The sequence below is a fragment of the Phyllostomus discolor genome, chromosome 11 (genome assembly GCF_004126475.2).
Source record: "Phyllostomus discolor isolate MPI-MPIP mPhyDis1 chromosome 11, mPhyDis1.pri.v3, whole genome shotgun sequence".
Taxonomy (NCBI): Eukaryota; Metazoa; Chordata; class Mammalia; order Chiroptera; family Phyllostomidae; genus Phyllostomus; species Phyllostomus discolor.
Genome location: NC_040913.2, coordinates 85,726,739 through 85,751,977, shown reverse-complemented (window position 1 = coordinate 85,751,977; position 25,239 = coordinate 85,726,739). Strand labels below are relative to the sequence as shown.

The 25,239-nt window shown below is 46.5% G+C and overlaps 1 protein-coding gene and 1 non-coding gene across 3 annotated transcripts in view; one reads left to right on the top strand and one right to left on the bottom strand.

The window, feature by feature from the left end:
- Positions 1-3,877: 3,877 nt before the first annotated feature.
- FAM149A (family with sequence similarity 149 member A) overlaps positions 3,878-25,239 on the top strand; it is a 39,665-nt gene continuing 18,303 nt past the window's right edge. Inside the window, exons 1-3 of one of the 2 annotated variants that reach the window (XM_028527004.2) lie at positions 3,878-4,978; positions 22,326-22,436; positions 22,823-22,967. In XM_028527004.2, coding sequence (XP_028382805.1) covers positions 4,353-4,978; positions 22,326-22,436; positions 22,823-22,967 — 882 coding nt within the window. In that variant the 5' untranslated portion in view covers positions 3,878-4,352. Of the gene's footprint in view, positions 4,979-17,635; positions 18,062-22,325; positions 22,437-22,822; positions 22,968-25,239 lie in introns of those variants that run through there. The other variant, XM_036011730.1, reaches the window with a different exon arrangement.
- LOC114509001 lies at positions 20,935-20,985 on the bottom strand. The gene has a single exon (XR_003685573.1). It is a non-coding gene; the product is annotated as a small nucleolar RNA SNORD22 (small nucleolar RNA).

Genomic DNA, 25,239 nt, shown 5'->3' with positions numbered 1-25,239 from the left:
GGTCTGCTTTGTTTTCTCCTGTGCATTTATCATTGAAAATGAATAGGACACACTTATTGAAAAGATCCAAACTGTACAAAAACAAATAACCTTGGACATAAAAGTGACTATAATTTCCTTCAAGATCTGGTTTTTTTTTGGTTTTTCAGTGTAACCTAGTTCCACATGTAATAAAAATGAATGTCTACTGAGACATTTATTTATCCTAAGGGAGGCTCTGTGCCCGGTACTGAGCAGGTGTTAACTCCTGCGACTCTCCCCACGTTCCATGACCGGAGGCAGGGGCCATGAAGGGACAGAGAGAGGCCTGGGTGGGGGTCAGTGGCAGCAACAACATGAACCTCAAGAGTCTAGCCCCCCAGTCCACCAGACTGTGCTCTCTCCACTGTGGTGCTTAGTAAATATTTGTTCCATCAACACACGCCTTTCACTGTTCAGAAGTTTAAAATGTCCATAATCAAATTTGACAGCATTTTTCTTTAGAGGTTCTCGCCTTGGCGTTCATGTTAAGAGAGGCCATTTCAATTCTTAAACAGGTTAATTACTCAGATGATGTATTTTAACTTCCAGGTTTCCAAAACATGCCATTTCTTCACAGCACCTTCCTAATACTTTCTCAGTGATGCAGCCAGCATCATTGCACACATCAGAAAATCAACTCTTTGAATTGTTGATTAACTGATCTAAGCTGGAGAATTTTATCTCACAAAACACTGCTTTGACATTTCTAAAAAAGTGTATCTGAAATTCACACCGTCACAGTTAGTGACAACGATTTACTGCATTTACTTTCATTTCCTTATTCTGCTGGAGCCAGAACGGTTGAGTGCATCACCTGAGGCTCTTGTTGCAAGAACGCCATGATACATGTAATTAACAGAGAAGCCCAGTAGCATCTGATGTCTCTCTGAGAAAGACTGTTGATGGATGAACAATGGGTCTAAAAGACCTAGCCTCTTGCTGAGAATTGTTTATCACGTTTGCAATTATAGGCCATTTCCAAAGGACCTTCGCACAAAAGGATCAATTGTCCATTCACTGTGCCAGCCTCACCAGGCTGGCCAGCCAGAATGCTACATTCACCCCCTGAATTGACAACGTTACTTCTTCCTCTTTCTTTTTTAAGGTTCCTGCCATTTTTCCTGTGGACTTGAAACAACTAGGATTATCATTTTAATTTATAGCCAGCTTTTTACAGAAAATGCACCCACTGAAGATTTCATAAATGTACCAGCAAGAGACCATAATTATGAAGCACCCCAGCAGTGAACAAATACCCCACTCGTGTTTTGAGTTTCCTACAGTGCCGTAACAAAGCGCTGCAGATCCGGCGGCCTAAAACAACAGAAAGTCATTGTGTCACAGTGCTGGAAACTAGAAGTCTGACGTCACGTGGCCGCAGGATCCTGCTGTCTCTAAAACCTCAGTGAGCATCTTCTTGACCTCCTCCTTGCTTCTGGTGGTGGCCCTCAGCCTTGCTGTCCCTTGTCCTGCAGCTGCATCACTCCGGTCTCTGCCTCTGCCATCACCTGGAGCTTTCCCCGTGTGGTGGCGTGCAACTTTCTCTCTTCTTAAGAGTGTGGCAGTCCTATTGGGTCAGGGCTCCTCTTAATGACCTTGTCTTAACTTGATGACAAGTTATTTCCAAATAAGGTCACCTTCTCAAGAACTGGGGGTCAAGGCTTCAACATGCATTTTGGAGGGACACAACTCAGTCCATAACAGGTAGGGGACGTGCGAGCACACCTTAGACAGAGAATGTTTTCAGGACCCGGAAGAGTTTGCAGATTCTCTGAGGCTTTATTAGCAGTCTCCACGTAAAGAACAGCACGTGCACAGAAGTGGCTGGTAGTGGGAGCACAGAAATATCTAGAGCTAAAGAGCAGAAGGCAGGTAGGTGGTGCCCCGCAGTCCATGCAAGGCGGTGTTGTTGTGAATGTCCCCTGTGTATGAATCGTGTGACACACTGCCTTCGCTCGATTCTATGCTCACCCAACAGCCTTCCAACTTAACTTGGTCTCGGCAGGAATGCCTCTCCTAGGGAAAGAGCGGAGGACAATTCTGGATTGTGTCATTATCAGTTAACACATCAGAGTTGGGAGGTTCATGCTTCTGTATTTTATGAGTCAGGTTAGTGCGGCTCCATCCCGAGAGGCTGGTCAGCTCTAAGGGCCCAGAGTCAATCAGACAATTAGTAGTTTAAACGCTGGGAGAGCCTATTTTAGAAATGGTTCTACCTGCATTGAGAGCAACCTCACATGCTGAGGATTTCATTATTCTGTGAGCCAGAAGCAAGGTCCCCCGGAAATACACAGGCTTCGGGATGCAGCCCTGCAGTCCTGAGTGAGTGCTGGAGGAGAACAGCTCAGTGTCCCGGAGGACCGCACACGCCCCCACAGCCACCTGGTGAGTGGTTACAGAAGAGGAAGGATGAGAACATGAGAAGTGTGGACGGTTCTGGTGCCCCTGCATCATGACGAAGTTGACACAGCTTCCCTGATCAGACCCGAGACCTCCACCTCTGGTTCCCATTGTTGCTCTCCGGTGTCGGTTTCTTCCTCCCCTTCCTCCCTCATTTCGACTCTTGACTGTGTGCTTCTTCACTGGCGCTTTACGTGCTGACGGCTGTATGCCCTGCCCTCTTCCTACACCCCAGGCCCTGGATGGTGACCCTCGTCAGCCTTGCCTCTCATCTCTCTTAAGCACACGACTGTTCTTTCCACGAGGCAATGCCAACGGCGCTGGCTGCCACCCACAGTGCTCGTTTGCTGCAGCACTCACCTGATGGTGAGCTGTGACAGGACGCTGAGTATTTCTGGCTGTGGGAGGAGCACATCCCTTCTACTACATCTCAGTGCTCAGCGCTCAGCGCTGTCTCAAGGGAGAAAGCTGCCCAGACCCTGTTTGTCCGTGGCACTTGGATTCAGAAAAAGGATCCTGACCGCATGTGGCTGTCATAGCTAGAAGACTGGTGAGCGCTCTGTAAGGAAATACAAAACTTGGCATTACCAACAGAAATCAGAATCCAGCTGGAGAACTTGCCGAAATACTAGTGCACATCCTCGTGGATGGCAGGTAATTTATTTGCTACCTGGCCCATTCATTTCCTTCCCCTGCCCCAAGTCAGAAAACACATCTCCTAAACAGTAAGGGATAAGCCCGCCGATACCTTCTTCTTTAATCTTGCTCACGAGGGACCCCACACTCCCGTGGATCGTCGCCCTCACGCACTCCGTCTTTTACTGCAATTCTTCAGATTTAGCAAAATAAAATGTATTCCACATGGAATATATGGAAAGTATTCCGTAATAAGGAACTCTTACCTTTCATATCTGCCTTTTTAGTTTACACCTCCTCCGTTTCATTGTAGTTTGAGTTCTCAGATATTTTTGTTATTGCATCTCTTGGTCCACTCCGGTCGGTGTTTAAACACATGCGTTGTATAGTTTTTACTAGTTAGCTGTCAGAGCCCAACACCATTTCCTAGTTCGTGTGCGAGGCACCTGATGTTGTACCCCTATGTCATCTTTAGTGACCATGTTGAACTTGGCCCTGGAGTGGGAGGAGAGGGCACTGCCAGTTTTAAGTCCCCTCACCCGAATACACGATGTGTCAGTGCATTTTAACCAACCTTCCCTCCTGTCAGAGAGCTAGCCATCCGGCCAGCCCTGGCACATGTGGTCTCGTCAGACTAGTTAAGTTCCAGATCTTTTGGAAGCAAGGTTATCTCTCCCAGGGCTCTGTTCAAATTCCTCACCTTCAGCCCAGAGCTTTAAGGATGGTGGAGAAATTGGACAGTGTTCCTTTAAGGCAGGAAGGAATCAAGGCGGGGAGCCAGGGTATCTACGGTGGACACAGCCCCAGGCTGCAGGCCGGGGCCCAATTAGCAGTGAGCTAAGCAGGGTTTATGTTTAGCTTAGCAACCGCTGGGGCGTCCCGGAGGCCCCGTCGGGGTGTCTCTACGGGCGGAGGCCCCAGTCCCCAGTCCCTACCCTCAGCCCGGTGGCGCTGGCAGCACCGTGGGTCTCCGGGGTCTCGCAGCACCAGGGCAGAGGGTCTGCTCCGCGCGGAGGTGGCAGCCCCTGTCTCCAGCCTCAGCGTCCTGCGGACCCCCTGGAATCGGTCTCCAGTGGTGCGGGGCTGAGCGCCCCCAGGTGTCCCTCTGCGAGGGGCGAGAACCAGAGGTCCCCGGGGGCTCCGCGGAGCACGGGGTCCCCAGGACCCCCACCACCGCTCGGCACCACCCTCCCCGGATCCCTGCGAGCGGCAGTGGATGGAGCCCCGAAGCCCGGCTCCCCGAGGCCTTGAGGTTGCAGCAGCAGCAGCGGGGACGGCATCTCCGAGGCTGGGACATGAAGGTCGCAGTGCTGGACCTCGGGTCCCTCTTTGCCAAAATCTTCAAGACTTCTATGGCGCCCCCGGGAGTTCCCTCACCTGTCGCCTCCTCCAGCCACGCAGAAGGCGCTGCCAGCTCCGGGCTGGCAGCCCCCACCCTGACCCTCCTCCCCGCCCTGGCGCCCGACTCACCCTCCACCTCGCGGGTGGCGCCGGCCGCGCTCCATCCTCGGCTCACCGCCTCCTACCCCAGGGTCTCAGTCGCGAGCCGCGGGACGGAAGCACTAGGGACCCCCTTCTCACTGCCCAGTAGCCCGAGAGCAGCCAAAGTCCAGGCCCTGCCCCCGGCCCCCTCCGGCGGGGGCTGCAGCACCGCGAGCTCCCCGGCTCACCTGGCGGCGCTGGCGCGGCCGCCCCCCGGCCCTCCTGGCGGGGTGTGGGCCGCGCTGCCGTCTATCGGGGGCTCCACGGGCAGCAGCGGTTCAGCCTCGAGCCCCCGGAACTCCCGCCAGCCTGGCCCCGGAGGCCGAGAGCCCAGCGCTGGGATGCCCCCTGCACCTGGCCCCAAGACCCTCTTCTTCACCCTGCCGGACATCGGCGAGGAGTGGGCCTCGGACAGCGACCCGGAGGAGGGTGGAGACGCGTGAGTAGCGGCGGGGCCCAGGCCCGCCCGCCTGTCTTTCCTGGGGGTCTCTGCCCTCCGCCTGCAGCGCCCACCTCGCCGGGCGCCCTAGAGAACAGCGCGCTCTTTGCGCGTCCTGGGGGCCCCTCCCGGCCCATTTCCTGGCTCCTCACGTTGTGCCTTTCTGTTCTTTCCAAACGCGCTGTGGCAGGCTTTTACTCGACTCTCCTCCGACACAGTCCTCTGCTGTTCACCAGCGGAGCGGGAGTGGAGACGGAGCAGGGCTGGAAGGCGAGGAGGGCGGCTGAGCCTCGTCGGCAGGCTGTTTGGCAGTCCGGTTTTCTCCAGGACTTGGAAGGGAGCCTTCGGGTCCTTTTCTGGGATGCGGAGTAGGGCAGAGGTGCGGGGCAACTGAGTGCGCACGCTGGGGTGCGATTGTAAGACGTGGTCCCTCCTTCCTTTTCAAGGATCGGCCCCAATTCTTACCCTAAGTGGGGCGGGTTTTCTCTGTGCGACGTCTAGTTAATTTACATCTGTATAACCTCGTGGGACACCAATGGCCTTTGTGATGCTCCGGACACTTCTGATAACACCCTAGAGTTCTTGCAAAGTGCCCAGAGGCGCTCTGGACACGCTGACAATTTGTTTTTAAAAATAAGAATTAGAGGACATTTCCCTCAACCCAGCCTCACACACACAGCCTTTCACCACCACGAACAGTGTTGAAAACCTTCTTATCAAGTGTGCATTTTAGAATGGAGGTGAATTTTATTATTTTTTTTAATGAGCAGTTAAGTGGGTACAAACACGTTCAGCCTTCTGAATCCTACAAGAGAACAGTGGTTAGAGGCAGACCAGAATGCAGATCTCCTGAAGGCACGTTTCTGCCTTATAACCCGGTGAGGAAGAACAGTCAGGCCCCAGCCTGCTAGTGCGGAAGCTACTCCTCACCCCCACTCCGTCCCACCAAACATAAATTAGTGGGAGAACTTCTGCATTAAGAAAAATTCTAACCTGTTCGCAATTTAAATAATTACATTTTTACAAAGCTGCCTGACATTCATCCCAGGGCTACAATAAGCAGTGGAATAAGTTGTTTGTTTTCATTTCAAGTATTGCAGCATGAAATACATAGATCAACTGGCGGTGTGTTCTTAAGGAAAATCAGTGGCATTCGGGTAAGTGGCTAGGATATGTAGGCGTAAGGAATTAGACCTTTGTTGCCGGCCACTGCTCCTTAACATTTAGACAATTAATGTTTTATGAGCAAACAGATCCACACAGCGACCTTAAACGCTAGACTTTTGCTTTTTATAAACAGGCCCCGATACACGTCGGCGTGGCCGGGGCAACAACTGGTGTCGGCTTTCTCTCTGGGGCATCTTAGCCCGTGTTTCACTGTCTGCACATGTTTCATGGACACTTTTTGCATACCACTGTATCTGGCGTCGCTGGCAGAAGTGACTATTTTGCATTGGCCAATAAACCGATGTAGCTAGAAGTGCGGATGTTGAATTCTAGATAGTCGCTATGACAATGAATAATGCTCAGATACGTGTGTTCAGAGGTCTTGCTGGTAATGAATTTGTACTCGCTGTAGGGCATCAGGCAGCCCGTTGGGTACCCCAGCAGTTTTTTTTAAATTTACATAAACAAATAGCCTCATTCCTTCTTTAGTGATTAAGTTTATAATGGGAAAGGAAGAAAATATTAAGGTGAGTTTTTCCTTTAGTGATACAAGCCTTTTGCATCTTGAAGTGTATTTTTTTCCCTCTTGGGTTTCTGGGGTGGCTATTTATAACATGGACTACACAAACATCATTCAACAACAGGTTTAAATTATACAACTACCACCTCATCTGCCAGGATAAAACCCAGAGGCATGGACAGGGGAGGTAGTTAAAGCAGGGGTAGGGGCATGACACCTCCCGCTTTATTCTTTTGTCTCAGGGTTGCTTTGGCTATTTGTGGTCTTCTGTGGTTCCCTACAAACTTGAGGGTGATGGATGAACCTAGAGGGTATCATGCTAAGTGAAGTAAGTCAGAGAAAGACAAATGTGTGGTTTTACTTATGCGTGGCATCTAAAAAAAAAGTGAACAGACAAAACAAAACAAAAACAGACTCATAGAAACAGAGAACACATGGTTGCCAGGGGGAGAGGTGGGGGATGGGTGCAAAAAGGGAAAGGGAATATAGTCAATAATATTGCAATAAGTTTGCACAGTGACAGGTGATTACTAGAATTTAGAGGGGAGATCCATATTGTAAGGTTTAACAGGGGTCTCCAAACTTTTGGTATCTCTGGGCCACGTGGGAAGAAGAAGAGTTGTTTTGGGCCACACATTAAATACATTGCGACAAGTAATCACAAAAAAATATCTTATAATGTTTTAAGTAAACCTGTGATTTTGTGTTGGGATGCATTCATAGCCACCCTGGGCCGAGGGTTGGACACCCCCAGTTTAAAATGTCAAATCACTCTATTGTACACCTGAAACTAATATAACTAACGCAGTATACCAACTATATTTAAATTAAAACTGCAGTAGGAATAGGAGGAAAAAAAGAGTAGGTTAAGAGGATGTGGATGCAAGTAAACAATCGTAAACAAACCCCTGGGAAACATCACTCATGCTCAGCTGCAGAAGAAAACCCTCATTCCTATTTCGTGCATTTTTTAATAAAAACCATGTGTTTTACATTTGACCTGATTATGATGTACTTGGCCTTTTTAAAAACTAAAAATAGTGAAATTAACTTGGGGGAAGTATGCAAAGGTTCAGTTTAGTCTTTTCTTTTTCCTTTGTCTCGAAGATGTCTGTAGCAGCGTGGGTTTTGATCTCTGACCCACGGGTTCGATACAGGAATGGCCCTGGCAAAGGGTTTGTCCCATCTCTGCACAGGGCCCACTGGCTGCCGCACCTGAACCAGAGGTGCAGGATACTGGTTCCCTTCTTTATCTCCCTCCCCCGCGCCCTGACACGTGATCCAGGGCTTTCGCCTTCGCCTTCACCTGCCTGTGCTCTGCAGTTACACTTTATACCTCCTTGTCGACATTGTTTTCCCCATCTCGTCCGTCCCTGTGTGCTACCTCTGCTTGCACTTCTGGTTTGAACTAGACAATTAGCATCTCGTAGAAGGTTTTATTCTCTGTGTGTTCTGGAAATCGAAGAATTTCTAACTGTAGATAAGGTTGGTTGGTAGATAGAAATTGCTCTGTAAAAATGTTGGTAAATGGTAAACTTCATGTGGTCAGAAAGTATTACTTATATCTTTTGTAAGTTGTTGCTAGGAGCATATAACTATTGCTGTTTTGAGTGAGTTCCATTGTTCAAGTCACGTAGGTGTGGACATACTGCAGTAACAGCCTGCAGGGCTCGTTTACTTGGCTGGCGATAAAGTGAATGAATGGAGAGGCAAAGTCTTGTCCCTCCATTCATTCGTTACCAGGGCAGCCTAAATTTGGAGCAATGCCTATGGCCCCAGGAATCGCAGGAGTTGAATTCCAGTCTCAGACCATGTGCTGGATTATAGTTCTGGACAAGGTACTGAGTTTTCCACAGTGTAGAATTTCCCCCATGATAAAACGGAGATGATAATACTGCTTCCCTCACAGGGATATTCCAAAAATTAATTGCAATAATATTTTCAGTGCCTAACACATAGAGAAATGCTGATAAAATGTTTTCTGTGATTATTATATGCTTCTTGGCACAGAAATGAAATTCGAGAGGGTGTTTCATTTTTAAAAAATGCATGCATTCCAGGTGAAGAAACGAGTGACAGAGATAATTATTCACATTTGTCATGTGACTGTGACACGTGGCATCTTTGGGTTCAGTTACTGGGGAGAACAAATCATAGGCCACTGCAATCTGCCATCATGTTCCCCGCACAGCTGAAGTAGATAAGTTTGCTTTCGTTAGCATTGCCACTGAGGGGGGCGTAACACATGGAAGAAATGTGCTTGGCCCCCTGGGAGCGAACTTTTAATTTTCAGAGACGATGCAGGATCATCAGTAGCACAGAATAGTCACCAATCACACACAACTCCCCCTCCATGTAGCTCTTGCCCATTTCTACCTGGTGATCCTGTGATTTGTGTCATACTTCCTATCCATTTGAGACTATAAACTCTTTGTCAGTCTCGTGACAGTCACGGCAACACGTGCCCAGAAAAGGCATTTAATAACATTGATGAACTGAGTGAAGGAAAATCTTTTCTTCTTCATATAAGCCAGTTTCATGGGTCCCTAATCTCTTGAAAATGTAGAGGCAATTTAAATCTCGTTCTTGGAGACTAACTGTTGTCTGGGGCCTTGTGGTTCCATCATCTTGGAGTTTTCCCAAATTTAGTTAATGCCTTCTGCTGGGACTTTGTGTTTGCACAGGGGCGAATGGTGGGCGGGCTCAGGAGACCATTGTCCGGGACTATCAGCTTCTATTGCAGTCATCATGACTTCCGTTGCGGTGACCATGACTTCCATTAAACACAGTAATAAACTCGACTTGGTTGCCTATGTCTAGCGTTAGCTCAAGCCCAGGGAAACAAGTCTGTTCTTCCTGTCTTCTGCAGCAGTGTTTTCAACTTTAAACTATCTTCTTTACTTTATCATTATGGTTAAGATGGCACAAATTATATTTGAGGTAACAGTTATCTCTGTTCTGCTGTGTGTTTAAAGAACACATTTTGAATTTTCTCTAATGTAATAGCTAACATGTATAATATTTGATGTGTGACAGGTTCATAGCTACAATTTTATGATATGGGATTTGAGCCTTTTATAGTCCGAAAATTGTATTAGCTAATTTAAATTAGTACAGTTTTTAGAGCATAGGTGTGAAGTCAGATTGACTTTGATTCAAATTTCACTTCGAATCTTTCTGAAAATACTAAGAATAAAATACCAGTTAAAAATTCACTTAACCTCTTTAAGCCTTATTTTCTCACCCATAAAATGAAAATTAATAATAATACCTATTCAAAGAGATATGGTAAACATTAAAAGAGATACTATATAGGAATGTCTCTCTACAGTGCCTGGTATATAAGCCCCACAATAAATAGCTACTACTATTAGTTTATAATTCTCATTATTCTAAATACATTTTTATTTACCATCCACAGTCAGAATCCTTTGTACAAAGTACAGTTTAGTGCTAGAACCTCCAGAAAGATAAGCATATTATTTTCTAAACATTCATTGTCAACCTGTATTTATAAAATATCTATTCCATCTGAAACCCAGGGGGGCACTGGACTTTTTGAGAGATCTAAAGAGCTGGAAAAGGATCTTATCATCCAAGAACAGGGACATAAGATGCATGAGCCAGGAGGGCTTCAGACCGACTGCCAGGAGCGCAGAGTTAAGAGAGAAGTCCGCGGAATAGAGAAAGAAGGGGGTAGGCTGGAAGTCATAAAGAATGTGTCAGTTGGGGTTAAACCGGTACTTTGGTTTGGGAGCGCATTACAGGAGGCCACACCTGTGTGAGCAAAAGCATGCAGGTGTGTGACACTATGCGTCTGCAAGGAATTCAATTAGTTAGGAGCATGGCACATGATAAGGAATTAAGAGAAAGCTGGGGAGAGCCTTGGGTATCAGTACCAGACTCTATCTAGCAAACTCCAAAAATGCCACTGTTTTAAGGCAGAGAATGGCAGGAAGAGGGCTGAGCTTTAGAAGGATTCAACTAACACATGAGAGAGTGAAAACACAGAGAGGTGGTAGGTGCTGGGGCCTGCGGATGAAGCTGATGAAAATAATGGTATTGGGACGGTAAATATTGCAGAGCTTGGCCGTGCATCCATGAGATCAGCTTCTGCCACAGCTGTAGAAACTCGAACTCCACTAGTGGGGATTTTCCCATCTTTATCTTAGGGGCTGCCATCAACCTGGAACCAGGATGTTCAGGAGTGGGGAAGAGCTTGCTTGTTCCCTGGTAACCTCTGTCTTTGCTGGACTGGATCCACCGAAATGTCCACAAGCTCCTCTCGTCCTCCTGTATAACCCTGGTCTCATGCACCATCCACAGGCCCTGCAACCAGGGGTCTCGCCCCCTGCAGTCTGCGGTTCTGGCAGGAGCCCTGGGATCAGCCCGCGGCTCTCCTAACAATGCTGTCCATCACAGGACTTCTGGCAGTTTGCAATCCACACCGCTCCGTCTTCCTTTTCCCTTGGGGGTCCTATCACCTCACCCAAGCTCTGCCGAAGGGTCAGCGTCAGCGTCAGCGTCAACCTCAGTCTCCGGCTCACCCGAGGTCCGAGATTTGCGCCTCTGGCCCACAGGGTCCTAGAGGACGTGCTGTGGGAGCTGCCCAGAGCTGAATGCCCAGGGGACTGAGACAAGACTCTCCTTCCCGCAAGAGGCCCGTTACTGCGCGAGGGGTCAAATCAAGCAACCTCCAGGCCGGGTGCCGTCCCACAGGGCACAGTGTCCCCGAAGGACTATTTTTGGTTTGTAGTGTGCCACCACACCAAGTTACACGTACCCCTGACGTTGATGACGTTCCACCTCTCAGAGACAGATCCCAGCCCACAGCATTTCCCCCTCCAGGGCATCTGGGTCCCTTTGGAAGGTTGGGAAGAACCCCCTATGATCTGTTTCCTCCTAAATCTTTTTCTTCGTTAAAAATTCACACCAATCTTGTAAGTTTAGGCTTAAAAAAACATAATCAAGGGGGGAAAACCTATTGCATTCTCTGTTTTCTGAAGCAATGTGCAGGGGGAAAAGCCTTGGATTACTCAGTATGGGAAGGGACAAAGGAGGATGAAAGCACTGGGGGAAAGGTGGCAGTTAACGTTTAGAAAGAGTCTACCGCGCATCCTCCGCGTGCTGAGAGCACTCTTTTTCCCTCACCAGGGCCGTGTAGATAGTTGTTTCATTGACCAACCGCCCAGTCTCTGGTGTGAATAATCTTACAGTCCAAAGGCAACAATTTTGCTTTGTACCAAAAAGTTTTCTGAACATTTTATGGTCCTAGGAATAGTGGGCATCAATATAACACAGACATATATTAAATAGGACACAATTCATTAAATGCTACGTGTTTTTCATTAAATAAATGAATAAATACTATTCATTAAGTATGTATGGAAAAGTTCAAAGTTGTCTTTTTAGTTCTGAGAGGTGGAAATGGTCAGTGAGGACACTGTATTTAAGAAAGCATAAAAATTAAGTAAAACCTTTGAGCTGATTAAATATCTAGTTATGAACTTGGTAAAAAAAATTGATGGTCTTTGGCGATGACAAGAAAAACAGTCAAACAAGACTTTTCTGACTGTCATTTAATAAACAGAATATTATAGCTAAGCTGAACTAAGATGTTCCCCTCCTATGCACATATACATATATATTCTTCTTAGGGTCATTGTCACCTTAAGCTTATTACAATGCTGGTAATGAGGATAAGGCAGAATCCCATCCTAGGAGCTCACAATTTACATCAGACTTTTGATACTAATAATAGTATTTCAGAAAATGTCACTAGATGCATGTAAGATTAAATCAGGGATTTGTTTTAAAACTGAACATTTAATGCAAATTCCTGAGAGTAAACAGTGAAGTATTAGAAGCCATTTATGTGCATGCAAGACTCTCCATAATCCAGTGGAAATAAGGGTCTACACTGAATAAGATGAGCCCTTCTCCTGAAAATCAGTAAGCTCATTGCCAAATCAATGCATAAAAATAATTCCTAGGGACCTTTAACTTTAGGATGTGAAGTACGTTTTAAAGAAGCAGATGATGCAGTTTCAAGAAAAGGCCTACCTCAGCCAGACTTTGGTCCTATTTCCTAGATTTAACGTTCTTGTCATTGTGTTTCACTGACTGACCAGAGCATTGCTCAAACATGCGTTGTCGCACAGATCCCAGGTTCTTAGCACTTAAATAAGAGCTAGTATTTCCATGTCTACTAGTCACCAGGCTGTGTGCATCTAGAGACATTATCATGAATCCCAAAACAAACATACCAGGGAAGAATGCTATTGTCATTCCACCGATGAAAAGGTTGAGGCTCAGAAAGGAAATAATTTGCCAAATTTCACATGGCGGGTGTGTGGAAAGTGTAAGAATCAAATCCAGGCAGTCAATGGCTATTATCCATGATATGTGTAACTGAATGTTTGTTGTTTCTTTTTAAACAAAGTATTTAAGACGGTAATGAAAATTAAAATCTACTTCTGAGGTAGCTGGAGTTATTTTTCCTGTAACAAGTCTACTCTAAGAAATTAAGCCCTGGCTGGCATAGCTTAGTGGATTGAGCGTGGGCTGTGAACCAAAGTGTCGCAGGCTCGATTCCCAGTCAGGGTACATGCCTGGGTTGCAGGCCATGACTCCCAGCAACCGCACATTGATGTTTCTCTCTTTCTCCCTCCCTTCCCTCTCTAAAAATAAATAAATAAAATCTTAAAAAAAGAAATTACACTCTTTCCAGTAAAAATAAACTTTGAAAAATAAAAATCATGTTAACAAATAACCTAAAAGTAACCTCCTTAGAATACTATTCCTATTAATACTGATAAGACCAAATTTAAAGCTTTGCTTTATCCATTTTGAAGTACAGCTAACAAATGCCTTTTGGCATACAGCTTCTTTAAAATAAAGCATTAGTTTTGCCAACTTTAGTTCATTGTATACATGAATTATAAATTATTTTGTGTATATTTAATAGAAAGTCAAATATTTTATTCACTCTAGTAAGGCAGTAATGAGTGAATATGTCTTACTAGAAAAAGATGGAGCAGAAGGAAGTAGATCTGGCCCTTGCAAGGGGAACGAATACACCGACACATCAGTATTTTCTTAATTAGACGTTTCATTTAATTAGATGTTTCACTTCTCTTTTAGAGATGCCTTATAATTAAATATGGACCACTGTAATCCTTGCCAGACCCATATATTTCTATTCACCCGATGACTATATATTTTTCATATAACACTTAACAATTTGTATCTTTCTTGCTTGTGGGTTTCCAACATAAGTGCTATGGTTTTGATGATCTAAGAAAATCTAATGAGATAGTTGTTTTAAAGATTTATTAAACAGACAATTTTTAAATTAATCACTAACTTCAATTCTTTACTACAAGATGTCAATAATTATTGTCCTTGGTAGATTTCGCAATTCATTTTGAAGATTACTTAGGACTATAGGTCTAATATTTTTTTCCTTCTGCTATTTCCTTTTGGATACAGCTTTCCTCTAGATTTTAAAATCTAGATTTTTTATTCTTTGCTGAATGGAGTGAGCTTTAGCTTCTTGGTATTATGCACAGGGGGCTTTTGAAGGGGTTGCCCTGCGCAGGGGTGTGGAGTCAACTTTGTCACGAGCGACCTGGGCTGGAATGTGGCTCTGCCACACCAACAACTTAACTGGGCCTCAGTTTACGAATCTGCAGAATGGAACTAACAGTATTCCCCGTTCAAAGGACTATCGTGAAGCTTACATACACTAACACATAGATCAAGTGTTTAACGCAGCCTGGGGCGTGGCGAGTGTTAAAGAAGTCCTGGTGACTATCGTGAGAGACCATACGTACTCCGTCTACAGCAGATGCTCATCGAACGTCTCATGAAACAGGAGCTTAAACAGAGGTCTGCCAGTTAGGTCTGAGATGAATCTTCAAAAGGGGACGCTTTTAAAGTCAGACTGGACAGATCTAGAGGAAACCGTGTACTCTTGGGAATTCACTTAATATCGCTTTTCCACACCAAAAAAAAAAAAAAAAAATGGCACCTTTCAGGCTGTGAGGTTGAGAAGTGAGGGCGGTAGGCGGGGACCGATCTGCCTGCCGCGGTGCAAGTGCTCGTCCCACGTCACGTGAGCATCAGGACCCGTTCTGCTGGCTCTGCACGCTGGGCAGTGCTCGCTGCAGAAGTGGTTTCTGATCTAAACAGGATTGCGCATCTGCACTGGAGTGAACATTTACTACATCTTAAATTTTGCAAAAAAAATCTGTGCATTAAAATTCCTCTGGCAAGGTGGCAGAAGATGTGAAAGAGTGACATCTAGTGGCTCTCTGGCAGTAATGCACTGAAATGTGTTAATCCAAAGCGAGACAAGTATATAGTTGTGTTTTGCTTTACATAAGATGTTCTCAGAAAAAATATTATGTAAAGCAAGTTTCTGTTATTATTCATAATATATAACTATTAAAATTTCTTATAATAATTCAACAATAACATCCTTATAAATTTTACCCCCTAAGAAATATTTTCTAATTTTTATGTTAAATAATATATTAATTCTATATTTTTTATAATTTTATATAAGCTGTGAACTTCCTACTTTGCCTAGAAATTTCTAAGATTATTATACTAATCACATTAAAATAACTGCATGTGATAATGTTTTATTGGTCTTCTTGGAAAGCAGTTACTAACTTGTAAAATATATTGAAATGTGTCAGGGAATTCAATGCAATTTTGAATAGATTTTGCATTTTAGAAGCTTTAAATTTACAAGAGAGTTGCTTCCTTTACTATGAACTAAATGTATTAATTCATTCCTGTGTATTAGCCTTCTCCAGAGGACTAGAGCCAATAGGGTATATGTATGTCTGTACCTACGTCTACACCAACGTCTTTACCCCTACTTACAGGTTCATACAGAGAGAGATATTTGTAGATAGACAGATAGATAAAGACAAGTTTGTTTTAAGAAATTAGCTTGCATGATCGCGGGCTTGGTAATTCTAAAATCTGCAATAATCTAAAATATCTCAATAAGTTTTTATATTGATTACATGTTGAAATGATGGTATTTTAGAAACATCGGGTTAAATAAAATATATTTCTGAAGAAAGATCAGTGTGGCTTATGACGAACGGAGTGAACTCCGATAACGGTCAGGGGAACGCACGAGCCGCGTGGAGGAGAACGGTGCAGGTGGAGTCGGGGGGGGGCACTCTCTGTCCGTGTGCACCGGGAGGCCCCAGACTGCCGGTCCTCCCCTCCCGACCTGCTCTGGAAAGCGGCAGGCTGACAGCACCCTCAGCCGCAAACCTGGGCCATGTCAGACTCCTGAGTTTGGCTCAGGAGGTGGAAGCAAGAGCCTGAAGGCAGAGCCAAAAGCTCGGAAGAAGCCAAAGAGCAGAAGGGGATCCTGACCAAGACAACTAGAGCCTGTCTGGATTCCAAATAGCCACGGACGGTGACTGCTGTGTCCCCAAGTGTCCACTGTGGTTACCCAGTCTCTGTCACATCATTGTTTGGCTTGTGGGAAGCTGCTGGCTTGTCCGTTTGGCTCGCGGGTCTAAAGGGCCGGAGGAAATGCCCCAAGGAGAGGGGCCTCTGTGCTCTCACACAAACATGATTGACATGAGGAAATTTTAGGTGGGTTACGGCAGAGTACAGATGTCTGCAGATTCTTTGACAGCCTAACTATTGAGAGCTGGATTCTATTTTCCAACTCTTTGAATCTGTGACTTTTGATAATGGAGTACAATAGAAGTGACACCCTGCCTTTAACAGAGTTCATGGCTTCTGCTTTGGTCTCTTGGAGCCCTGAGCTTCTGTGTCAGAAGTGTGACTGCCCTGCTGGGGACACTACTTGAGGAAGTCTTGAGACTACATGAGAGAAGGGACCAGCCTCCCAGCCATCCCCCCACCCCAAAGTGCTAGTTAGGTGGTGAGTGAAGCCTTACTGGACCCTCTGGGCCAGCCCAGGGGCCAGATGAATGTCACTGAGTAATGCCAGTCAATGCCACATGGAGCAGAAGAACCACCCAGCCAAGCCTTACTTAATTCTATCGATTGTGTGCATGACAAAATGACCCTTATTTCAACCCACGAAATTTGGGGTGGTTTGTTATGCAGTAATGGATGCCCAGGATGGACGCGCATGGGTACGCACACACACACGCACACACATACATACACACAGGACACATCCCAGTTGAATGACTTTGAACATGTTATTTAAGGTCTTTGCCTTCAGTATTTTTATCAGTAAAATTGCATAATAATGCCTATCAGGTATGGGCGTTAAACAATTGAACGAACTAAAATAGCAGATGCATACAGCAGCTGCCACACATCTGGATCATATTGTTCTTTTCTTTGTCTCCTCGTCACATAGCCCCTTACAGACCACTAGTATTAGCAGATACCTGTTTACTTCAGACCCTGTCCGTTTTCCTGATAAACATACACGCACACCCTACATGTATACGCATCTGTATGTATCAGGCTTTAAAATCTTATTAATTTTACAATTTAAAATCGCTTACTGAATGTTTGTAAACTATCTGAAGATGGAGAGACGAGATAGAAAAGAAAACAAATCTCATGCATAATTAGACCTGGGGTTCTTGGTAATCAGAACTGCATCTTGCACGTACCAGGTCTCAGCAATCCTATTTAAAAGAACTGAGAACAGCAAAAGCCCATCTGGACAGACTCCCACCCACACAGGCCCTGGGGAAGGAGTGGGAAGGCCAGACCCGAGCTCACTGGAGGCCTGGAGAGGGTGGTGGGGCAGGCGGGCGCCTCTGGGCAAGGCTGAAATCACTGGGTTATGGAATCTGGCCTCCGGCAGCGGGAAGGGAGAACAGTGAGCTTTTCCGGAGATCTAGGGCCTGGGAGAGTGGGGGGTGGGCGGAGGGCAGGAAGTCGGCAGGTGGGGGCTGGGAGCCCCGCAAAGCTGTGGGAGACCCGCCGCTGAGGGCCCGCCGCCTGGCCCAGCCGGATCTCCGCGGAGGTCCCCGTGACCCGGGGAGGAGGAGGAGGGAAGGGCGGGCGCGGAGGGGACGGAGGCGTTGCCTCGCCGCACAGGAATCTGGCCCATGCGGGGCCTCTGGATCTGGAGGGGGAGGCAGCCCTGCACACCCCGAGAGCAGCTTCGCCCATGGGCTGCGTAGACCCGGCCCGGAAGCTCGCGGTTCCCAGACGCGACTCAGCGGCCTGCGCGGCCTTAGCTCGGCCAGGGGCGCAGCGCTGGGAGGCCGGGGAACCGAGGCCCCGGGGGCGCGGGAGCGCACCGCTGCCCGCCGCCCGCGGGGTGCCAGCGCGGTGTGTCCGCGCCCTGGAGCGCGCTGGCCGGGAGAGGCGCCACCCGGCCCTGGGGACGCCAGCGCAGGCCTGGGGCTGATCGTGATTGGGTAAGTGCTGATCAGAGAAGAGAACTGAATTACCCCTGTCCTCTGCCGTGCCTTGTTTATGCGCCATGTGCTCCCCGTCCCCCCGCCCCGCCTGCAAAGCTGGGATCCATCTGGCCCGTTCTCTTGCATCCATTCATGAAATCTCTGGTGCTGACCTCATCCGGCCCTCCCAAGTGGAGTCGCTCACTTGGCTCCGAGGAGCATCTGTGACATCCGAGATGGCTTCTGCATCAGTCCAGAGAGCTGAGGTTACTTCTAGGATGTTGTTGAGTTAAATCAGGGCAGCGTGAGTGGTTTCTAGGAGAGGCAGCTTCGTGATGGCCCATTCACCGGGAAAATCATCCTGCATATTTCCGCTCATTCAGAATACAGCGCTCGTTTCAGACAACCCTTTTAAACAGAAATACGAAATTGAAAATTGTGACTATTTGTACAGGCAGAGGTTTGGGGGCTACCAAGAGGCAGCCTTTTCAAAGTAAAAGTACATGGTCGAGTCATTGCCTTGACAGCTAGAATGGAGCGAGTCTCGGAGATGGGGACTCAGCCTTAACTTGGATGCACCAACAAGTTAATACAGCATGGTTCGGTTGTTGCACTTAAGTCTACACTAAAAACTAGGCCCTGCCTCCAAACGAACAGCTTTAAATGTACCCACTAAGCTGAGTTGTACCATCTCTAAGATACAACCCTTATATGTCTATGTATTATGTAATGAGAGCTTGAACATTCCACCACTTTCACGATTTTTTTTTTCGGACACATCGTGTAAGTTGTGTACACTTTCCAGTTGTGTAGAGCGCATGGCTTACGTAGGAGTCAATAGTTTACAGGGAATTCAAGATATTCACTCTTTTGCATGAAATAACAGTACAGTGCAGTGCATGGTTGGAAGACAGAGAAGCCAAAGAATCAAAACAAGACGTAAAAGTGAAAAGGAAAGGTACGTTTTTACAGATCCTGTTTTTCATCGACATTGTCAGTGGCTTCTGACTCCTGGAAAGACATGCAAGTTAGCTGGCCTGGGGCCTGGGACCTGCTCCATCCCTGCGGGCCTCACGACCTCGGGCAGGCAGGAGCTCCTCCTCAGAACCCTTCTGAGTTCTCTGGTCAGATGTGCACGTCACTGCACCGAACTCGGAAGCTCAGGAAGTTGCACAGAGGTCCAGAGACTTCGAAGAAGCCGGGAAGAGCAGAGGAGAAAGACTTGGAGAAATGCTGTGGGAGTAGATATAGCTTCAAGGCATCCATTTCATAAGGACCCCCCCACCCCCACCCCACCCCAGCACCCCTGCCTCTCGGAGACCCCTGTCCCCACTCCCTCCGCCCGCAGTGAGCAGGAGCACTCGTCTCGGTAGGATATGGTGGAATGTGAAGGGAGAGACTAGTTGTTCGGAGATACCAGCTATTGTGAGAGCTGTGGGTTTTCTTTATAAAGGAGAAAGGGTTCCCCAGAAATGCCTCCAGTTTGGAGAATATTTTTAGGTCTAGTCACGAGGTGATCTTTTGAATTAAGCATGAACATTCAGAGTAATTATGGAGCAAAAACATGTTCTTTAGAGTTACTAATTTAGTCTCTGCCCGTTGGTCCTTTGAACAAACAGAACATCTCTATGTGACAGACATTGATTTAGCTGCTACAGATAAGGAAAACTACTTAATGAAGCGTCAAGGTCACCACAATAAAAAGCTATGTTTTGAAAGGGCGCCGTAAGCAACCTAAGTGCCCATCGGTAGATGAGTGGGGAAAGAGGCTGTGGTACAGATACACGATGGAATACTACTCAGCCATCAAAAGAGGGAACTCTTACCACTTGTGGCAACATGGTCAGCCCCAGAGGGTATTGTGCTAAGTGAAATAAGTCAGACGGAGAAAGACAAATACCATATGATTCCACTTATGTGTGGAATCTAAAGAGCAAAATGCATAAACAAAACAGAAACAGACTCACAGATGCAGAGAACCCACTGAGGGTTGCCAGAGGGGAGGTGGGTCGGGAAAAAGATGGAGAGATTAAGAAGTAACGAATAGCCACGGGATGCGAAGTGCAGCACAAGGAATGTGGCCCATAGTGTTGTAACGATTATGTATGGTGCTGGGTAGGTTCTGGACTTCCCAGGGGCATCACTTTGGGATCACTTCGTAAGATACAGAAATGTCCAACCGCTAGGCTGCACTCCTGAAACGTAACATCGAACGCCAACTGTAACTGAAAAATTAAAAATACATTTAAAGAAATAAAGCAAAACCAGACAAGCTGAGGTGTGCAGTCAGCAGTGCTGGGGGAGGTGCAGGCTGGCGAGGGCAGGGTTCTCCTAGGACAGCCTTGGCTACAACAGTGGCCGTGGGGAGGAGCAGCCCCAGGGTCTAGCACCAACTGGGCAGACACTTCACCCGCTTCATCCCATTTCACTGTCACAGCGACTGCACAGGACAGTTCACAGTGCCGTCGCTGTTTCACGGATGTGACAGAGGCTGAGTCCGGGGAGGAGAGGCTGCTTGTCCTAGGTGCACAGTCCTATCAGTGGCGGAGCAAGATTCGGATCCATCGTTGTTGTTGTCGTTGTTGTTACACAGATACTGTAAAGGAACAATGTTTTACTTGATCCACCACCCTGAGGTTTAAAATTATTTTTCTTTTCTTTTTTTTGAAGGTTAAATCTTTTATTTATAAAGACTGGAATGATTATGCACAAATTTGAACAGCCAAAGCGTACAAGAAATTGCTTGAAAATTCCTTTTTTGATGTTTTGGAGGAGTTGGCGTCCGTTATATACATTTGTTCTTTCTTTTAGACCTGGAAAAATAAAGAGCACAAATTTCCAATAAGTGATTTATTCTGCTTTTTCCCATGTTTTGAAATCCTTATGACCCCTCAGACAGTTCCTTCTGGGACAAACTTTCCTCTTCTCCCCCAGCCAGCCCCTAAAATTATTTTTCAATAATAGCCAGTTAACTCACATAGCCGTATATACTTCTTAATGTTCCGAGCAGGTCTGTCTGATATAGTTTTAATGGATGGCCCCTTTAATGTCATGCATATTTTTATGTTTATCTGATGTTACTGTGTCATGTGCAAACAGTCAATAATTGATGGTTTTGAAACAATTGAACAGGACTCCAGGTGATGCAGCTTATTAGCATGAAAGCTTCGCCTGCGTCCTTTTCTCTGGTACCCGTTCCTTAACACCGTTATCCTCGGAGTTGCTTGGCTGTACTGAAGGCAGCAATAAGGAGAAGAAAAAGTCATATAATTCTATTCTCTTTTCTGTAAGACATGTTTAAAGTCAGAGGTTCTTGCTAGGTTCTAACCTCTGTGCATAGCAATCGATTTGTTTCTGAAATCCCCTTCGTTGAAAAGTACCTACAGGTAAACAACTAAGGCACAATTTGTTCCTATATTAATATTTCTTAAAACTCCATTTACATTCAGAAATAACAGATGTTGAAAATGAAGAACCATTATAGTTGAAAGCGAAAGCGAAGTCTTGTTTTCATGAATGCTCGAGTGCTAACCCCTGTACGAAAGAGTAAAAGCTGGCTTTCCCCCCAAAGCACTCATACCTTAAGTTAATATAACTTCTTTGTTCGAGAAAGGACGCCCATAAAAATGGACGTTGTTAACTATCAAACACGAGGAAGGTGTTTGGACAGGAACGCAGTAAGCGTTCCCAGAGGCTCCTTGAAAGTTAATGGTCAACCCGGACTGCCCCGGCCAGCGTGAAGACCTCGTCTGCCACGGAGAGGTTTCTTGTTGTGCAGGTTTCCAGTGTGTGGGCTTGGTGACTCAGGAATAGTTGACGTATTGCACAAATTCGTGGAATCACCGATTTTTCTTCCTCCTGGAATGCTGGTTGGCTTTTGCAAACACAGGCCACCTGCCCTTCGAACAGCTGGGACCTGAAGCCCAGCAGGTGTTTCCTTGCCCAGCCCTGCATGGGCGTGAGGCTGTGTTCGTCTGTCCAGAGTTTTGGGAAACCTTTACCGGCCTGGTGACCCCACAAAAAGTCGTTGGTTTTATCCCGTTTAACTTAAGTTGCCTGCAGGTTAAAGGCAAACTTTGTTTTAAGAAAACAGGACCAGTAAGGGTTTGGGCCTCCGTGGCTCCAACATTTGTGGTGTGTGTGTGCACACGTGGCACACACGTGATTTTAGGGAGAAGTGGCAGGAGCGAAGGAACAACTTTATACAAAGGGAGCTTTTAAAGGCTTTAAGATGTTACTACATTAGAGACACTTTTAATATTTTATTGTATTTATTTTTCAGAAGAGGACTGTCCAAAGGATCTGGAAAACACAGTATTTCTGGGAAAAACGAAGATCCTCTACCTACACGTTTTACAAGAAATGTGCAGAAAGCCATCGGTAAATATACCTGGTAAGAATTCACCTGTGAAATGCTTTGGATCGCAAAACCAAAACACGGCTGTCATGACTCTGGGAAACAGAAGTGGTGATTGGCCATGAATTTCTGAAAGTGGAAAAGTAGTTTTATTGTCAGAGAACACTAAAAGTAGTGAACGACTACTTTTGCATAATACATATTATGCAAACATATTTTGCATAAAAGTAGTAGTGGACTACTTTTGCATAATAAATATTATGCAGAAATGTTAATATTGCATAAAATTTCAAAGTTCAGGGTGCTGTGAAATTCACACATGTATGTAAAGAGAGAGGAAGTGGTTCAGAGAAGGACAGCCACTTTCAGACCAAGGTCTTCCCAGGAAATGTTACTTATGTCACTAACGTCTGTTCCTGCAGTGAATCCTCCTCGTCATTTTCCTCCAATGGAAGCCCCGCCCCCACGGAAGGCCACAGCTCTTGGTCCGGGTCCGGGTCCGGGACGCGGAGCCCCCCCACCGGCGTGTCCACCGAAAGGAGCTCCATCTGCTCTTGGAGAGATGATGTGAGTCTCTGAATACTTCCGACAATCACATGATTGTAGTGTACAAAGAAGAATCGCTTTTTTTTTGTTTTTAAAAAACCTTTTTACCGATTTAAAAGTATTACCCATTATACACACACACACAGCCATACATATAAAACATTTACACGTCACACGTCAAAACTTAAAAATACGGAAAACTGCAAGGAAAAATAAGAATCACTCACAGTATAACTCAGAGTCTGACCCACTGATAGCTTTATTTGTCCTACTTCTTCTCCCTCGCTCCTGGGGTACTATATACATTTCTTGCATGAGGTCCATGGTGGGAATTCAGGACAGACGCTGGCAACAGGAACTCAAGAGAAAAACCGGAGAGAAGTAAAAACTAAAAAAATCACCGTGATCAGAGGATTTCTAGGTCAGATGTTGTACTTTCACCTTCTCTCTAATGCTTGTGGAAGCTATTCACTGGAACCCTGTTTTCGTTCTTTTCGGCAGTGGGAGTCTTGGCCGGGCAAGCTTCGAGTCCGCAGCGGGGCGCTGTGCGGACAGCCTGGCTGGTCTCCGGACTCTCTCTCTAGACCCCGAAGTGCCCTGGGGCTCCTGGGGCCCAGACTTGCATGAAGCCCCTGTGGGCGGGAGGAGCCTCCCTCCGCTGGAGCACCGGGATGTCCTAAATCCTGCTCTCTGCCGGTGTTCTGTTTTCCCTCACTCTTTAAAAGCGGTTCTCCGCTGGATCCTCTTCCTCCTGGAAGGTTACCACTCACAGCGGAGATGCTCACGGCGTGGGAGGGGACTCGGGCACCCAGTCAGCTCTGAATGGAGCAGAGCTTCTTTAAATGGGATGCAGCTCTTGCGTCTCAAAAACAGCCTCCAGCTCACCCCCACTCCCTGCCACGGCCCCCTCCCACCCCCCCTATCTCCCCCAGCCCCACTCTTTGCTCCCAAGAGGGGAAGGAGGCTGAGAATCATTGCTTCATACTGTCCAAATTCTAAGTTTCCCCAAGTACACATTTTCGTGTCGTTACTCAGAGAGATTCCTATGACTTTCATATATAGAATTTACATTACTCCAGAAGCTACTGTTGCTTTTAAACACTTTTATTTACTTTTTGGTTGGTAACATTTGCAAAAGCAAACAAAAGCAAAAGAGAAAACTGAAAGAAAGCCTTTTTCCAGGACTCAGCCACCCAGTCCCCCCTCCCCCCGAAGATTATTATTGCTTTTCTCTGTATTTGCATTTTTAAAAGAGAATTCAGCTCCCTGCCACCTGGCAATCTAGTTTATCATCAGTGGGAAGGAAGACGTAACACAGGAAATGTTGAATAGCATTCTGTGAAAATCAACCTGAATGTGACATTTGGATCAGGTGGGTCAGACTGAATACACACTTTGTTGCTCTGCACTGTGGACTGGATTTCAGATTCACGCATCCCTGGAAGAAAATACAACCAGTCTTTAGCCCTGGAGGCTGCCGGTTCGATGTTGCTTCTCCCAGTTGCATAGCGTGTGTGTTGTCCTCAGGGCTCCGAGCCCTGTAGCCTGTTGCCTCCCGGCTGTGGAGAGCGTGAGGAAGGCCGAAAGGTTGTCTCATCGCCCTGCAGTCAGGGTGCGAGAGCCTCTTCAGGTCAGGCAGGAAAGGTCAACACTCTGGCCTTGCCCTGAGAACCACGCCTCGGGATTTTGTTTTTCCATTGATTAAAAGAATGTGAATGGCCCTTCTATAAAAGTAACTTTCCTTTCCAGTGGTATAAGCAGATAAAAAAGTAGTTTGTATTTTGCCGATGTTTTTAGATGTGTCACACCCCCACTGTAGGAGGGACCTATGTGTGTCTGTGTGTGTATGTGTTACGGAAAAGACGACTCAGACGGCCTCGGAGTTTGTGAAGTGGGGTTTATTCATGCGTGTGGACCCAGAGGAGATAAAAAAAATTCCAAATTCTGGGCAATGAGCTCAAGCTGGAGGCTTCTTTATATGCCTGTTACCCAGGCAGAAGGAGGAGGGGAAGGAGTGCAGCTGTTAAAACGGGGGTTAGGGTACGACCCTGAGACAACTGCTTATCTGGGAATGGCTGCTGTCTGGGAACGGCTGCTGGTCAGCTCCTACCTAAGAGTGGCTACTGCTCAGCTATGTCCTGTCACATATATACACGTACTTGTGTGTACAGATATGTAGGTGTGTGTGTGTGCCCAAGCGTGTATACCAAGGCCCGTGCCAGTACACATACGTGTGTCTATGTCAAATCGAATAGGTCTTATAACTGATGTGGTGGAAATGACCTCCGCTTAA